This window comes from Adiantum capillus-veneris, chromosome 22, assembly GCF_014529385.1.
Source record: "Adiantum capillus-veneris isolate H3 chromosome 22, ASM1452938v2, whole genome shotgun sequence".
NCBI lineage: Eukaryota > Viridiplantae > Streptophyta > Polypodiopsida > Polypodiales > Pteridaceae > Adiantum > Adiantum capillus-veneris.
Window position 1 is genome coordinate 102050546 of NC_140952.1, and position 18597 is coordinate 102069142.

General features: G+C 44.0%; 1 protein-coding gene across 3 annotated transcripts in view; it reads left to right on the forward strand.

Moving 5' to 3' along the window:
* Positions 1-18597, forward strand: part of LOC147429925 (kinetochore protein) — a 106296-nt gene that overhangs the window by 35551 nt on the left and 52148 nt on the right. For 2 of the 3 annotated variants that reach the window (XM_086496115.1, XM_086496113.1), the window contains exons 5-11: positions 12037-12113; positions 12186-12338; positions 12940-13129; positions 13275-13531; positions 13620-13673; positions 15296-15438; positions 15517-15617. In XM_086496115.1, the coding sequence (XP_086352241.1) occupies positions 12037-12113; positions 12186-12338; positions 12940-13129; positions 13275-13531; positions 13620-13673; positions 15296-15438; positions 15517-15617 (975 nt within the window). The remainder of the gene's footprint in view (positions 1-12036; positions 12114-12185; positions 12339-12939; positions 13130-13274; positions 13532-13619; positions 13674-15295; positions 15439-15516; positions 15618-18597) is intronic. The other variant, XM_086496114.1, reaches the window with a different exon arrangement.

Consider the following 18597-nt stretch of genomic DNA (forward strand, 5'->3'; position numbering starts at 1 on the left):
AAAAGGATAGATAGTAGTCACACGTTGGTGACAGATATCATCAGGTACGTGTATTTAAAGGCGACATCTTCAAGACCGCTTTTCGCACCGAGCGAGGGCAATGGGAGTATATTGTTATGCCTTTTGGATTGACAGGTGTTGTGTGGACACTTAATCGATTCATGGTAGGTCGTTTCGGTGACATGGTCGGTGTATGTGTGTTTATCTTTTTGGATGATATTGTCATTTTTTCTGTATCGTGGGAACAACATGAAAGGGAAGTCGAAAGGGTACTAACCCGTTTGAATGAGTGTTAGTTGTATATTGCAACTAAGAAGTCTGAATTTTTTCTTATTAAAGTTACTTATCTGGGTTATATCATTTCTGTAGACGGCGTCAAGCTAGATCCCGGGAAGGTGGAACATGTTCCTAATTGGGGTCTGCCCAAAACTGCATATGATGTGCGTTCTTTTTTGGGGTTATGTCAAGCATATAGTTTGCACATAGAGAATTTTTCACGCATTGCTGCACCTATGGTTGATGTTTTGAAAGGGATAAAGACTCGCCGTCAGCGCGTAGACGTGCCCAAAGCAGCCATTGAGGCTTTCACAGCTCTCAAGGTTGCGGTGACAAAAGCACCGTGTCTTATCTTTGCCTCTTGGGATGATCCCTTTGAGGTATGGACAGATGCGAGCAATGTCGCCATAGGCGCTGTGCTTCAGCAACATGGTCGTCCTGTAGCTTTCCGTAGCCGGAAGCTCAATAGTGCGGAAAAGAATTATTCAGTTTATGATAAAGAACTTTTGTCTGTCATTCACTCGCTTAAGCATTGGAACATTTTCTTTATGGTAGAGAGTTTACAGTTCGCACAAATCATCAAGCCCTCAAGTGGCTCCAGTCTATGCCTAGTGCACATTGGAGTGATCGCCAGGTACGGTGGTCACAATTTTTTGAGCAATTTGGAGGTTTGATTGAGTATGTGCTTGGAAAAGCTAACCCTGTTGCAGATGCGTTGAGTCGCAAAGGACATATTTTGGCTCTTGAGTCAAGATCCACTTTTTCTATTCAGGGTGTGTCTTTCGACAGCATGAAGAATCAGTATGCGGATTCCGAGTTTAGTAAGCATTGGTTGCAGAACCTTGCTTCCCAAGGGCCAAGCAACTATCTCATTCGTGATGGTTTGTTGTATTTTCGTCAACGTTTATGTGTGTTGCCCTCTCTCAGGCCAACCATATTGCATGATGCACATGATTCTCTCACGGGTGGACACAGGGGAATGAACACCACTTTGGAAAAAATTGAAAGATTCTTTTTTGGCCTAAAATGCGAAAGGATGTGTTTCGTTATGTCACACAGTGCACTATATATCAAAAAGTAAAAGCTCCTCGGGATAAGCAGCAAGGCCTCTTGCTTCCGCTGCCTATTCTCGATGGACCTTTTCAAGATATTTCCATGGATTTTGTGACTAACCTTCCACCAAGTTTGCATTTAAGGAGTACTCAATGTTTGACAATTGTCGATCGTTTCAGCAAGTTTTGCATGTTAATTCCTTGTAAAGCCACAGTTACTGCACAAGATGTAGCATGGTTGTTCATTAAGTATTGGTACCCCCTCTGTGGTTTGTCAAAATCAATTAGTTCAGATAGGGATGTTAAGTTCACGTCCAATTTTCGACGCGCACTCTTTGAAAATCTTGGCACTAAGTTGAATTTTTCATCGGCTTTTCATCCACAGTCAGATGGTCAAACAGAGATTTACAATCAATTGGCTTTTGATGTTTTAAAGTCATATCTGCATGATCAGCAGTCTCAGTGGGAGCTCTATCTCCCATTGGTCCAAGCTATTTTGAATGACTCTTTTTCTTCTGCCATTGGTCGAACTCCGTATGAGGCAGCTTTTGGCCGTCCGTTCCAGTCACTTTTGACTTGCTCGGTTAGCCAAATGTCTGATGCCAATGTTGAAAGTCAGTCATTGGATGAGATTTTTGAGAGTGTGAAGCTTCGGCTAAGCAAGGCTGAGGAATCTTATTCACGGTAGGCTAACAAGCATCGTCAGGACGTTTCGATCAAGGAAGGAGATTGGGTGTATTTAAGAATCATGAAGCAACGTCTTAAGCAAGTTGGAAAGAAGTGTCCAAAGTTGTCTTTTCGTATGTATGGTCCATTTCCAGTCATTAAAAAGATCAATGAGGTTTCAATGAAATTGTAGTTGCCTAACTCATGGTCAATGCACAACGTTTTCCATGTTTCTTGGTTGAAAGTGTTTCAGGGAACACCTCCATAGGACATTTCGGAAGAAGAAGAACCGGAGATCATCGATGAAGCTGAAGTCATGGAGCCGGAGCAAGTATTGTTGCATCGGTTTCAAGATGGTTCGAAAAAGCAAGTGAGACAATACCTCTTGAAGTTCAAGGATCGAGGAACCCACGAAGTGGTGTGGGTCGATGAAGAGTTTTTCAAGGACTATCCAGAGTTGTTGGCAGACTACAAGGAAGCCATGCAGCTCGGTACCAGTACCTCACTTTAAAAAGGAGGGGATGTCACATGACACATCCAACCCTATGTGTCCGTGGACAAGCTACTTCATAACAAGGGTTCCGTCAGTCCAGTCAGTCTAGACTAGCAAGTGTTCTGACACTTTTTGTGAGTCTGTTCGCAGACCGTGCATGCCTAGGCACTTAGTGTAGATGCATATCCTCTGGTTGCACACAGCATGATCATAAGCATTCCCATCAGAATCCATCAGAATCCTTCAGGGAAATTTTCCAGTGTATTTGACCTATTTTCCCTATTTTTGACATTTTCCACTTATTATTTTAAGTGACTTTTGTTGGGAACTGAGTAGGGCAAATTGGGTAAGATAATATATAAGCAAACCAAGGCTAGCACTATTTGGCAGAAGAGCAAGGAGAACACAAGCCACAGGCAGCAGGTTCCCCCTCTCTCTCAGCAAGACTTCCACCCCTTGGGCGATTTCTTCCAAGCAGGTGATCCCCCATCTCTAGCGTTTTCATCAGCAAGCATCATCGCCAAAAGACTTCAGCACTTAGCATTTTCAACAGACATCATCGCCAGAAGACTCATAGCCCTAGCGTTTTCTATCCCTTGCATTATCGCCTCAATCCCCCCTTTGCTGGCGTTTTTCAGCAGATAGTCACCGCTTCTTTTCTAGCGTTTTCAGCGGTACACAGAAGCAGTAAATCAGCGGCAAAAGCATCAAGCATTCAGCCATTCCCGATCAGCCAAACCAGCGTTTTTTTGGAGTCTTTTCACGGCTGCAAATCAGCGTTTTTGTGGGCAGCAAAACAGCGTTTTCAGCAGCAGCAGATTTCAGCCCGTGGCGTTTTTGGACAGTAGGACAAGAGCATCAGTTTTCAGCCCTTAGATCGGTCTCGTCATCCCCGTCGTCGTCATTGATCTAGCCTAGACTTGCATCAGTCACATGCATCCACTCTGTACCAGTTTGTGCAATCAATCATGGACCACTATCACAAAGTGATGACGTGTCTGCCCGAGAGCCGAAACCATGACTGCTGTTGAAAACCCTAATTCTGCCAACCCTAACCCTAAAACCTGCAAACCCTAAAATCTGCCAAAACCCTAACCCTAACCCTAACCCTAAAAACTGTCATAAATCTTAACCCTAACCCTAGCAGCAGGCTGAGAATTCCGTGAAATGCGCTGGCATGATGACGTGGCACCGTACGGAATCTTCCGGATTTTGCGACGCTGATCTTTGAGCTTTTGCTTTATTTTCTCTACGCAAGTTGAGTTAGAGAGAGAATTAGATTGCTTTAGTGAAAGCTCCAGAGAGCTTGTGAGAGAGATTCTGCTTTTGATTTGAAGCTTTTGGGGCTTTGTTGTTGGCAAGCCTTGTAAATGTTAAATAAGTGGTTTGGGCACACACTCTACAGAGCATTTGGACGCAGAGTTTGAGAGTGAAACCCTAACCACTCTCTTGTACTTTGAACTGATTAATACATAAAGAAATACCGCAAGGGGCGCCAGTCTTTGGGGCCAGTATCTCTAGGTACGGAACTCCGCCGGGCCATGCAAATCTATTGTGAACTGTGGACTGTTTTGAAGTGGTTATTTGGTGCTGTTGTGATTGATTCTTGACTTGGAGTGTCCAAGTCTGTTACAATGGTATCAGAGCACGGCCGATTTCTCTTCTACGAGAAATCCGATCCCCAATTTCTTTTTTCCGCGGCACCTATGGCTTCACGCAAGGATTAGTCGACTCCCTTTGCATCCGGAGATGCAGGCAGGGATCACAACGAAGATTCCGACAGAGAGTATGGCCCGCCTTGGCCTACTCAGGCGGAGCAGCGAGAGATGAAGCGTCGTCAATTCTTCGGCGATGCAACAAACATGATGCTCAGTTTTACGAAGGACCCAAAATTGGCGAAATATATGAGCGAGACTTCTTTTCAGGAAGTGCATGCGTAGTGGCAGAAAACCACAACACCACCCCCGAAACCTGTTTTGAAGAAACCTTCTGATCATAAGCAATATTCAGAGAAGGAATTAGAAGAGGTGGTTGATGCACGGATTGCTCAGCTTTTTGACGCGCAGAAGAAAGCCAAAAAGCACGGCAAAAAGCAGAAGAAAGGCACTGACTTCCCGGGTTATTTGGGTCGTCTGTCGACATTTGACAAAGCAAAGAAAGAGAAGCAGCGTGTTCGATTTGAAGAAGTACCCAGTTCTTCTTCTTCTTCTTCTTCTGATAGTTCTTCTAGCTCTTCAGATTCGAGCGAAGAAGACAGAAAAGGTAAAAAGCGAAGCAAGAAACAACGCTTCGGAAAGGGCAAGAAAAAGGCAAAGAAGTCTAAATCTCGCCCAGTGAGTGACAGTTCTACAGAGGACTCGTCTACGGATAGTTCAGACTCTGATGACCGAAAATTTTATGCGAACAAGAAGAATTTTTATAAAGCCAACCAGTATGACTTTTTGGAAGATAAAAGTAAGAAAGTCCGAGATTTTAAGGAAGGTGGACAGTCGATCAAATTTGACACTTTTTCAGGATACAAAAATGCTTCGAAGGCTTTGTCTTTTATACAGCAGTTTGACATCGCTTTCGCGGGAGGACGCTACTCAGAGCACTCCAAGATTTAGAGAGCTGCCTCTTACTTTAAGGGGAATGCTCGAACTTGGTGGTCCACGCTTCGTTTAAACAAGACTGCGCCAGTTAAATGGCTGAAATTTAAGAAGCTTTTTATTTCTTCTTGGTTGACGCAAGAGTATGAACGTGATATACGAGCTGCTTGGAAACATCTTCGGATGACCAAGAGAGATACAGTGGATGCTATCTGTGAGAGATTCTGGAGCTCTTTTCTCGCCTCTTCATTCAAGAAGATCTCGTTCAGAGAACAGATTGAGCGGTTCACCTTGGGTCTACCTACAGAGATCCGAGATCACTGCTTGGAACAGAAGTCAGCTTCTATTCAGGAGTTGATGAGTCATGCGAAGTGGGGCTTTGCCATTCACTCTGGCAGTGTTACCTACCCCATTGATGAGGTCATGACACAACGAGCCGAAAAGACTTCTGGGAATGAGAGTAGAAAGAGAAAGAGCAACCCAGAGAAGAAGGATGCACGACCCAAGCTTACTCCTCAGGAGAGAGCTCGCTTCATCAGAGAGGGGAAGTGCTTTGGATGCGGGGAACATAGACATATCTCCGCAAAGTGCCCAAAAAAGGCATAGAAAGAACAAAATGATAAGAACGACGACAGGCCTGAGAGTTCGAGAGCAGCTGAGGAACGTGGCAGAAAAGGCAAGATGAAAACAGGAGTGGTTCGAGATTGTGTGGGTACCGATCCCAACACCATGGACGAGAGTACAGAACTTTGCCGAGCTTGGGGCAAAGTGAAAGACCAAGAGGCCCTGATCTTCTTTGATGGAGGAGCGAAGACCAACTTCATTTCACCGGAATTGGCGGCGCGGCTCGAGATCACTCCCGATCGGATGGGACCACTTGCGGAGGCAGTTCTAGCGGCACCCGGCAGGGACGTAGCCATTACACCTGTCATTGGCAAACTTCGGTTGCATTGTCAGGGGTATTTGGGGCATGAGGACTTTTTCATAATGTCTTTGGAAGGTTGTGATGTCCTCTTAGGGATTCCCTGGTACCACAAGAACATCGCCGTGGTCGATTATCGGGCGAGGAAAGCGACATTGACTACAGAGAAGGGCAGAACCATTGTAACTTGATATTAAACTGAAGGGCGAGTCTGTCCCTATTGTATCGGCTTCGGCCATTTCTAAATTAATGAAATCCAGTCTGTTTGTTTACTCGATCTTTATGAAAGAATTGAGCGATAAGGGTAGGACAAATATGTCTAAACTTGATAAAGAACGCTAAGATTTTCTCCACTCTCATGCCGATTGCTTCTTAGAGGGCCTATCAGACGAGTTACCACCTGCTCGTCTTGAAGATCATACCATTGATCTACCATTGATCTGGTACCTGACACACCACCGAACCGGCCACCTTACCGTGTGAGCCGAGAATAGAATGAAGAGATTATGAACTAAGTTAAAGACCTCTTGGAAAAGGGTCTTGTCCAGCCTAGTACTTCACTGTATTGCTCTCCAGTGTTGTTGGTTTTGAAGAAAGACGGATCTTGGAAATGTGCATCGATTATAGAGCTCTCAACAAAATCACCATCAAGAACATATTTCCAATTCCTAGGATCGATGATATACTCGACAAATTACAGGGATCCTCGTGCTTTAGCAGGATTGATATCAAGAGTGGATATCATCAGATCAGAATCGCGCCGGGAGACGTCTACAAGACAGCTTTTCGGACGACTTTTGGGTTATTTGAGTTCTTGGTGATGCCTTTTGGCTTAACCAATGCTCCTGCGACATCAACCGGATGATGGACATGATTTTTCGAGAGTACAGGCTATTTGTTGGCACTTTCTTTGACGATATCATTGTTTTCTCCAAGAATGAGGCAGAACACAGAGATCATCTGCTTCAGGTCTTTCAGGCATTACGAGATCACAAGTTAGTGATTAATGCAAAGAAAAGTGAAATTTTCCTACCAGAGATACACTTTTTGGGACACATTGTCTCAGCAGCAAGAGTGCAAATGGATCCGGCCAAGATAAAGACTATCTGTGATTGGCCCGATTTGAAGAATGTCCATGAAGCTAGAAGCTTCTTGGGACTGTGTTCGTACTATAGGCGGTTCATTCGAAAGTTTGCAGAGGTTGCTTCCCCTTTGCATATCTTGACACAGAAAGGAGTCCCTTTCTCGTGGGGATCCACAGAGGTGACTGCCTTTCAGACATTGAAAGAGAAATTGACTGCAGGACCAGTTTTGACTTTGCCGGACTTGCAGAAGTCATTTGAAGTATATTGTGATGCTTGTGGTTGTAGTTTGGGTGCGGTCTTAATGCAAGAAGGCCATGTCATTGCTTAGGAGAGCCGATTGTTCTCAAGGCCGGAGATGACAACACAGATTATGAGAAAGAGCTTTTGGCGGTTATCCATGCTCTTACTTAGTAGCGGCATTACCTACTTGGAGCGGATTTTATTGTCTTTACAGACCATCAGAGTTTGTGCTACTTCTTGTCAACAGAAGCAGCTTTAGGAAAAGCAGATGCGGTGGGCGAACATCTTGTCATAGTTTCACTTCCAAATTGTCCATGTGCAGGGACAGAAGAATGTGGTGGCAGATGCTTTATCTTCGAAGCCGTTGGTTCTGGCTATTTCCGCGATACATCATAGGAGCTTCAAGGATATGGTCGACCAGTATGCCACAGATACAGATTTTGCAGACGTTTTCACACGGATACGGGATGGGGAGATAGTAGCGGGATATTCCATTCGGGATGGCTACTTGATGAGAAAAACCATGTTGTGCGTTACACAGCCGTTGAGGGAAAAGGTTATGACTGAATGCCACTGTCCACCTTTTACGGGTCACCGCGGCATTGCTACCACCATGAAAGGGGTAGAGAGATACTTCTTTTGGCCGAGACTCAAGAAGAATGTGGAAGAGTTTGTGCGCAGTTGCTTAGTATGCCAGAAGGTCAAGTTTGACAGGCATAAAGCACAGGGATTGTTATAGCCTTTACCCATGTGCACCCGCCCCTCGGAAAGTATTGCAATGGATTTCATTTTTGATCTCCTGAGAACACAGAGTGGTCACAATGGTATCTGGACTGTTATTTACAGATTTAGCAAATAGGCTCATTTCATTCCAGTGAAGAAAACAGTCAAGCTGGACCACTTAGCGAGACTGTTTGTGGCCCAGATCTTCAGATACATGGCATGCTTGAGACGATTGTCTTCGACAGAGACCCCAGATTTACGAGTTTGTTTTGGAAGGCAATTTGGGAGAACATTGGCACGCGGTTGCAATTCTCGTCATCGTTCCATCCGCAGACTGATGGGCAATCTGAGATTGCCAATTCAATGGTTCTAGATTTATTGAAGTCTTATATCTCGGATCAGAAGACTCAATGGGAAAAGTATTTACCTTTGGTGGAATTTGCCTACAATAACACGATACACTCTTCGATGGGGAAGGCGCCATTTGAGATTGTTGAAGGTGCTGCGAAGGTTCCACCCTTCTTAAGCACGAAAGATAAGATTTTTGAAGCGGATGAATATACGCGAGACTTAGATACGGCTTTTGCCAAGGTTCGCGAGACTTTGCAGAAGTCTCAAGAACACAGAAAAAGGTAGCGGATCGCCATCGTCGCGACTTGAAATTGAAGGAGGATGATTGGGTGCTCTTATGTTTTGAGAAGGCACGCCTGAGAAAGAAAAAGGGAAAGGAGAGGCTTTTTCCAAAGCTTAGCATGCGATACTACGGACCTTTCCAGATCACTGAAAAGATAAAGGATGTCTCCTTCCGACTGAAACTGCCTGATACTTGGAGGATTCACAATGCATTTCATGTGAGTCTCTTGAAACCTTTTAAAGGTGATGTGCTTGATGATGGGGAGCGTGATGAGCAACCCAAAGTGGAAGAAAACGAGGAGATACTTGTTCTTGAACAGATTTTGGCACATAAGGATACGAAGAATAAAGGTAAAGTCTGAAGGCGGTTCTTGGTTAAGTTCAAGAACTATCCTGCATTGGATGCGAAGCGGATGGAGGAGGAGGACCTACTAGATACTCCTCAGATTGTGAAACTTTACCTCGATGCTTTTGGTTTAGCATAACAAATGGAACCCCAAATTCAGCTTGGTCGCACATCTGGTACAGTGGGATTCAGAAGAGGGGAGTCACTCCGCTCCTTTGTCAACAGATGCCTTGATTTAGATGCTAGTCACTGATGTCTCTTTGAGCTTCAGGGATACTGAAAGCTGACAGTATTCTGCTGTATGACTTTACGAAATGGAATTCCTGATTATGATACTGATTTGTTCTCGACTTCTTTTAAGTGCAGGAACTGATAGACGAAATGACTGCAGCATTTTGGTCTAATTGATCTCGAATAGACATGGTTGCAATAGGGGTTAGTCAATCGGACATCGATGAGGTCCCGATTGGATCTAGATGCGATTGCTAGCTACATTGCCGATAAATCATGGTCTAAGATCCGAATGAATGTTGAATGTCATGTGATGTTGTGTGATGTGACTGTCGATTGGTACATGTGCTAGATGAATGTTCCTAGTACGTAAGTACTAACAGTCAGTGTCTGCTAAGACGGTTTATGGCCTCTGTCTGTTTTGCAGGCGTAATCGAGGGCGATTACAATGCTTTCAAGAGGGGGGTATGTCACAAAGTGATGACGTGTCTGCCCGGGAACCGAAACCATGACTGCTGTTGAAAACCCTAATTGTGAAAAACCTAAAATTTGCCAAAAACCCTAACCCTAACCCTAACCCTAAAAATTGTCATAAACCCTAACCCTAACCCTAGCAGCAGGTTGAGAATTCCGTGAAATGCGTTGGCATGATGACGTGGCACCGTACGGAATCTTCCGGATTTTGCGGCTCTGATTTTTCAGCTTTTGCTTTATTTTCTCTACGCAAGTTGAGTTAGAGAGAGAGAGAATTGGATTGCTTTATTGAAAGCTCCAGAGAGCTTGTGAGAGAGAGATTCTGCTTTTGATTTGAAGCTTTTGGGGCTTTGCTTTTGCCAACCCTTGTAAACTTTAAATAAGTGGTTTGGGCACACACTCTGCAGAGCATCTGGACGCAGAGTCTGAGAGTGAAACCCTAACCACTCTCTTGTACTTTGAACTGATTAATACATAAAGAAATACCGAAAGGGGCGCCAGTCTTTGGGGCCAGTATCTCTAGGCACGGAACTCCGCCGGGCCAGTGCAAATCTATTGTGAATAGTGAACTATTTTGAAGTGGTTATTTGGTGCTGTTGTGATTGATTCTTGACTTGGAGTGTCCAAGTCTGTTACAACCACTCTCGCCAACGAGAGTGGGGCCTTTGGAGGAGGGTTTTACGTCTCTGGTGTCGTATTCTCTTCTTTCTCTATCACTCAGTCTCATACACTTTCACGCACAGTGTCCATTCACTTGTTTGTGATCATTGCACTCTCTCATTAAGAACGGAAGGCTCTCCCTTCCCTAAGAATAAAAGGAACCTTGAGCACATTATGGAGCACTCATCTTGAGAAAAGTACAACATTCATTCCGCTGCACCTTACACTCTGTCAGAATATGGGTGAGCTCCTCTAAAGTTTCCCTGGATCCTTTGTGCATAGGCGTCTATAAATCCCATCCATGTAAACAGAGTCTGTCTCCGAAGTGAAAGTATAGCTTGTAGGACCTCCTACTCGTGTCCTCTGAGCTGTGGTGAAATGGAACGAGATGTCCAATGTCAAAAGGGCATGGTCCACTTCTACCCCAATGGGACGGGGTCCATCTGTGAAGTCCTCAATATGGGAAAGAAAGCTCGGCGTGGCCATAATATAATCCACTGTGCTAGCCCCGTGGCGATGTGGAAAGCCAGTAAGTCGGGCGGCTGCTCGGAATCTCTGTAAGCCATTAAGTATGGCTAACCCATCTGCGATGCCATATCTAGCAAGTATCTCCCATACTCTTCACATTCTGTATCCTGTGAGCGTTGTCCAGCCCCATGTCTATGGAGTCCAAATCTCTCAACATCTCCTCCGAGGTATCATAGAAGACTGTCTGATGGTTGCCTGTTCGGACATTGAAGTCCCCCAAGAGAATGATATCCCCATCCTTAGAGAACTCCCATATGTCCTCATCAAGCACAGAGAAAGGAGACTCTCCTCTAGGTGACGCATAGGTTGATGTACGTGGAGCAAATAGCATATGGCAATATAGAGAAATCTGCGTGTCAGCCTTCTCTCCGAACAATATGGACAAGCGACTGCAAAGAATTGATACACAACAACCCCCCCCCCCCCCCCCCCCCCCCCCCCCCAAATCCTCTCCTCCCATGCCCAGATCTTGCATCTACTCGATGAGCCGTCTCCCATTTGTATCTAATCACATGTGGCATCATCTGACCCGGGGCTTGGTGAGTCACAATACCTCTGTCTCTAAAGCTGTCCTCAAAGGGAACCACATCAAGCTTGAGAGACCCATTGCAGTTTCACACTGCTATTTTAAGTTTGGTCCCATTGGTCTCCAACCGTCATGTGGGAAATGCTCTCCAAGCTGATAGCAAATTGCTGATACAAGTGACAGGGTGGGTGGCTGGCATAGAGCTGACATGCCAAAATGGAGACACCCAAGGCACGCATCAACTGCTACTTGTACTACCATCTACTGACACGGCCTCAAGGATTATCTCCTTTTCACTAGCCTAGGATTATCTCCTTCTATTTGCTGTTTGGAGATTACATTATTCAAATATAAATCTTTCTGTTGTGTTTACAATTGTTTTGTATATTGCCTTGCAATTTACATGAAGTTTTCCCAGTAGAAATGTTTTGTTTTGCCTTTTAAGAAAAGACTTCACAGTAATTGGTGAACAGTTGAAGAATATAGAGGTGTTTTTGTCTGTCCAATTTTCTTTTTCAAGCTTTTAAGCTTTCCAAACATTTAAAAATTATGCTGTGCGTCCATCTGTTGAAGCTGGTAATGATCCTTTGCAGAGAGAGACTGCTTTCAAGATCACCTTGCACTAGCTATTCCATCAGATCGGGAAACAGCTGTCTGGAGTGCTCTACAGGTGGTCTATTTTCTCCTCTATTTGTGAATAAACCATTTTCAGCACTTACCAGCATGTCAGTTTGGCGCACAGGCCTCCGAGTTAGGTTTTCAAGAAGTGTATCGAGGTCCTGAAAATGATTGGGAGCAAGTTGAGAGCTACAGCTCACTGAATGCTACCGTAGAAGAAGAGCAGTTAGTGACAGACTGTTTAGGAAATGGGTCCATGCATGGTTTGGAGGATAAGGTATGTCTCTGCTGCTCGTCTTGCTTGGTTATTCTCTAAACCTAGACTTTTTGTGCCCCTGCTTTTGAGTTTTCTGGGATGTTTAGACTCGCTCTTTTCATGCAGTTTGATAAGGCATGGAACTCTCACTATTCTTTATAACAAGACAGAAAGGGGGCATAGGGGCGGGTCGGATAACTAGAATGGAAATGGATGTGATCAGGAATGCGAGCAAATTTATTATCAAAGTAAATGTCCCAGAAAACAATTTTCAATGCCATTTATGCCATAAAGCTAATATCCTTTTCATGCTACAATAAAATAGTATGCAGTAGCAAGAGCAATTCCTCAGGTCTAAGTTGACTAGGATTTTTTTTTATAAAGTTTCAACAGTACAGAAATGGGACCTTCAGGTAACATGAACTGGCATTCATAGCTAATATAGAACTAACTGCAGGGAGATATAAAACAACCCATTTACACACCTTACTGGGTAACAAAGGATGACTATGCTTTACTTCGGGGCATCACTGCCTTACTATCGTTTTGTCCCTTTGCACTGCACTTGTTTTAACATCTTTTGTACAAATATATGCTAGTAAGGATCCTTCTCATTTGGCAGATTATGGTGGCTGATGGTTCTCAATATACAGAGACTACTCAGGCAGAAGTTAGGACTGATACCAATATATCTGAAGTACAGTTAAGGGATGGCTGGGAATATGTGAATGCTAGTATTGACCATACGCGTGAGCATGTGGCGGACCAGTCTTCAATCAAGTTCAAGAGTCACTGCTTTGTGAAGCCCAAAGGTGCAGCTGTTTATTTGTGTTTCCTTCTTAACATTTTCTGGAGCACTACTATGCACAATTTCAGGGTTTGTATGTTAGAGCGCATCTGTTTTGCCTTGGATAGTAAAAGGTTGGCAAGCTTACGTAATGTGTTTGGTCAATCAAGGAACAAACAAGAAGAAGTTGAATTTAAGCTTTCGATCCATGCACAATGTCCCTCATACACAGCAAGGTGATGAGCAGAGGAATGAATGCCAGAATTTATCTTTGGCTCAGAAGCTCCAGAGCCTTGCAGAACCTTCGTCAGCAAAATCAGAAACTCAAGCATCTTCTAAGTCTTTGGATTCCTGTACAAGAGTCCCAATGAGTGAGAAGCTTCTTCAGCTTGTTCAGAATGATGCAAGGCATAAACTGAAGAAGAAGGTTAGCAGTTTGCTTTCTTGCCAAAGTTCACTTGCAGTTTTTAAAAGATAATCAATTAGTTTGTGAGACATGCTTGTGGATTTACCAGGGAAAAAAGACACCTGATCTACCTGCAACGATGAGTTTAAAGCTCTGTATGAAGGTGGGTATGCTGTCAGCTGGAGGTGCCCCTCCAGGTGCTTGGCCGTTTTAGACGTAACTTTGTGTGTTTGTGCTGTGCTATGAGAACTATACAGACTCTTAGCTGCAATCAGTCTCAGAATTACAAAACTTATCGATCATAAAAATTGCAAGCATCAAACAGCTTGTCAAGTTATGAGCTTTGCTTGAGAAGAAGCTTCTTCAACTTTTGAAGGTTGCACTTCCATGTTGCTGTACGAAAATGGGTCATGTGAGAAATAATATTGTCCTTACAAGATCCCCTTGTTTTGAAGGAAACTTCTTTTAAGTGGGGTTTAAAACTGATAACTTGTAAGACTTTGGCAATGCTCACTAGTTGGATTTTCACCTTCTATTATGGGGAGTTTCTCTCTGTGAATTCATTTTGATTTCGTATCAAACTTCATATCATACATTTGTCTGGGAAGTTTGGATTCTTATTACTCACCAAGTAGACTGTCTGGCTGGCGACACTGCGCCCTGCCAGATTTGAGGTTCAAAAGTCAAGTTGGGGAAGGGTAGCCCTTTAGGTGTTGTTTGATTGCATGTGCACAAAATCTTGGTTGCATTCAAATGCGTTTTAAACTAGTTCGAAATCTGGTTTCAAACTTGATCTAACTAGGATTCAGAAAATCGGACCTTGTACATTTTTTGGGTATTTTTTTGAGCTTTAAGCCCCTAGTCCCAACTTTTGAGTCTTTATTTTGTACTGTCGCTTATGAATGTTGTTATTTGATGGCTTTTCTTTTGCTGCTCTTAATAAAGTTTCCTTTCACTATGGTCACTCCTTCATGATTCATTTTAATGCAGTATCAATTTTATCATTTTATAAACATACTCCTTGCTTGCAAATGCTCCATACATATTAATACTCAATGGTTATTTTGGACTTGAATACTACAACATGCTGGTAAAATGCTTAAAAATTAGGGTCGCGTTTGATGTGACCCAGGGGTCTGCATCAAATTCATTTCATGCTTTCAAACTCGTTTGCATTTGACGTTTGATTGGTGTATGCACAAGACAATGTAGTTCTTGCAATGGCAAGACACCTGACACCCATGAGAAGGTGCTAAAGTTGATAAATGATTTAAACATTGGAATTGGCAATTCTTCCATTTGTTTGGCTTTTATTATAAGCATACATTGCACAGTGCAGAACTTGGTACCGACTCAGCTATTTTGTCTTCTTCATCTTGTGTTTTATAACCAATGAAGCTAAGGCCCGTTTGTGTCAACAAATAGATGTAAATTTTATACATAGGAAGAATGCTGCATATTTTTGGATTGAGCTAGGCATGATTCATACCTCAGATCCCAGATTAGTCTTGAAGGCTTGGAATCCTAAAATGAATGTCTAAGTGCTAGTCGGTAAGATAATAAGAACACATTATGACTCAAGTCTCTTGCAGGTAAAAACTTGGAAAATTAGTTTTTTTTTCCATGTCAGAATACTCACCCGTGTATACAAACCACAGTCTGTATTTTCTTGTTTGCATCGACACCTGTATGATACTTTTTGTGCTGCTTCTCTCGGTGTTATTGTCTGTATGTACATGTTTCTATTGGAGTGAATATTTTCTGTATAACTTAGCCAAATTGCAGGAGGATTTTCAAGAGGAGGCAAGCGTAGCAATCAGGGACACGCCCATTGTGAGCATAAATGACCAGTTTCGCAAGGCCTTGCTGGAAGCTCCTCCTGTAAGTGCAGAAGAATTGAACAGACAAAGCAAAGTACAAGGGATGAAGTAAGTGGAACAGTATACAATATATGTAGTTCAGCCAAAGGATACTACAGGCTGGTAAAAGCTTGTTGGCTTGTCCAGTCCTGGCTTTGCAGCAAGGCTGCAGAAAGTCTTGGAGCGGGAAAGGAACGAGCGCACTGGATTCTTGAGATGGCTGCAGACGAGACATGACGCATCAGAAGGTATGGCAAGCTGCTTGCTGGATTCTTTGATTGTGCAATCTTTTAGTCATGTAATGGTGCGATCTTTTTGATGTTTGATTGCATGTGCTACCTAGTAGTATTTTGTGTCTGTTGATAAAGTCTAGGCTCATTTACTGCATTCTATTTTCTTTATTAGTTGTCTCTCTTTGTACTGACAGTAAAATTATGTTGTCATGGCTCGTGCTTAGGTGCATTTTTAAAGCAGATATCATGCATGCATCTACTTGCACATCTTGATCTATGTTCATGTCATGTGCAAGCTTGCTTGTGCATGGGTAGAATGATAATGCTCTCATCGAATGTTAAATTAGCCTCTTCATGGTTGTTGGGGTTGAAGGCCAAGTGGCTAGTTTCCCAGTGTGCACACACACACATACCCATCACATATACACACATGGTGTATTCATTCTTGAGTAGTCTAGGGAATAAGACTGGAAAAGCTCACCATTGGAGCTCTAGCTACACATCGCGTCCCTCTCTCTCCTCTCTCTCTCTCTCTCTCTCTCTCTCTCATAGCTACCCACTCTAGATATCCTCATTCATTTTTGTTTCTATGTCCCCTAGACATTGTACTAGAGTCACACATTTATGTAATCTTTTGGTCTTATAGGTCTTTTTGGCCTTTTGAAGACTTTAATATAACATTTTATTTCCGCAAAGCCTTTGACTCAGTCCCCAGAGCCAGATTGATACGAAGACTATATGACTTGGGAGTCCTGCATGAGCTTGTTAGGGGTATCATGGTACTGTCTCGGACAACAGAGGGTCTTTCGGAGCGAATTCACTCTACTATTGAGGTGAAGCAGGGATGCCCACTTTCTCCTACTTTGTTTGGATTGTATATTGAAGAAATTTTTGACTATATTGAGACTGCAGGGGATAGAGGGGCATAGTTGTCAGGTACATGGATACCTCTTACTTTATGCCGATGATATTGTGCACATTTCAAACTCTCTAGAGGGTATGTACAGACATCTAGATGGTGTAATGCTTGTGCACATGATAGGGAGCTCTCCATGTATTCAATACTACAACACAATGCGTCAAGAGATTACATATGGACAGGAAATAGTGGAGTATGTAGACTCCTATACATATCTTGGTGTTGTACGAGTCGCTTGGCGAGAGAGGGACAACCTTTCTTGCGACCCCCTCTTTTGGTGCAGATATCTCCCTTTGCAGCAGTTCCTCGTGGTTTGACGAGCTTTGACATTCGTCCCGGGTGGGTTTTTTTTGCCTACGACTTTACACGGTTTCTCGGCGACCTCTCACCGAACCTTGAGGCAGCCTGCTTCAAAGTTCATGTATTGTTCCTTGTAGCTAGGGGGATAGAGGCCTTGGACTCAGCGGTTGGCTTCTCTTTCCCCCTTTGCGACAAGGACTAGTCTGTGTGGACTATAGACTCGGTGATGGAGTGGCTGCAGACACAGGCCCTAGAGTTCTCTCATCACATGGGAGACCTAGGGGTTACAAACATGCTTCAGACTCTTTGGCGGCTCGCCAAGTTTTCAGTGACACCTCTAGATGTAGCAGGATGTAGACACGTTGTGGTTCACTTCTTTGCTGACACGCAGAGCCTGCCATGTTATGTACACATACATGAGTACTCCTGGACAGAGGAGGTTGCTTTGCGCACGGCTCGGTCTACTTGGGCTTGGGCTAGACACTCTTTGCAGTCACGCCTATCTCGAGGACGCTCGGATGCGGATTACTCCCCATCCAAGCCTGCGTCGAAGATAGCACGGTTAGCTGCTGCTGTAGCATCAGTTCTCTCTCGCTCCCCATGAGGATTGTCTCATGGAACGTACAGGGATTAGGTGGGCCCCAGTTTCAGCGTCAGAGGGGCCAACTGTGTCAGGAGCTTCAGCGATGCAGCGATGCCTTGTGGGAGGAGAGATTGACCTTCTTATGCTACAGGAGCATCATCTGTGTGAGAGCCGCATTAGACGTTTTGGCCAGCTTTTGCGTGGATGATATGAGACTTTTGATCAGCTGCATTTGGACTTGGAGGTATCCAAGGCGGGGTATGTAAGGTGCAACGGAAGTGAATGTTGAACTTTGCTCAAGATGAGTGCTCCGAACTGTGCTCAAGGTTCCTTTTACTTACGGAAGGGAGAGCCTTTTGTTCCTTTAGTGAGATAGTGCAATGGACACAAACAAAGTGATGAACACTGTGAATGAAGGTGCTGAGACTAAGAGATAGAGAGAGAAGAATACGACACGAGAATGTTGTCAAAAACCTCCTCCGAAGGCCCCACTCTCTATGGCGAGAGTGGTCTACTATTGATTGCACAAATCTCTACAATGTCGACAATGTCGACGACGATGAGGACGACAATGAGACGGGTTGAAATCTGAAAATGCTAATGGTTGAAATTTGCAAATCTTTATCTGCTGAACTCTGACTCTATGTCGATGACGATGTCGATGACGACGGTACGACGACGACGCACTGAAAACGCAGATGCTGAAGTCTGCGTTTTCCGGGCTGAAACTGTAAACTTTGATGGATCCCACCGTGCGGCGAGGAGCTGCTGCGGGAAGGTGAGATCTGCGAGGTTCGGGACTTCTACTGTGGGTACTGACTGCTGAAAATTGAAAACGTTGATGCTAATTGAGGTCTTGTCGCGAAGATCTGCAAAAACGCTGATGGTCTCAGGCTGATGCAAAAAGGCTAGGGCTGAATGTCTTCTTGCAGTGGGAATCTGCTAACGTTGGGGCTGATCTGTTGTGGTTCTGTTGCCAGGCTGTTGCAATGCAAAAACGCTGGCTGATCTGATGCAAAAATGATAGGCCTTCTGGTGAGAGAAAACGCCAGAGTTGTCGCGGGAGGGAGTCTTGCTGAGAAGCTACCTGATGAACAAACGGTTCCTGCTGCCTCTTCTGCTAGAAAGTGCTAGCACTAGGTTTCTATATATACAAACTTAGCAAAATTGCCCTACCTAGTTTCCAACAAAAG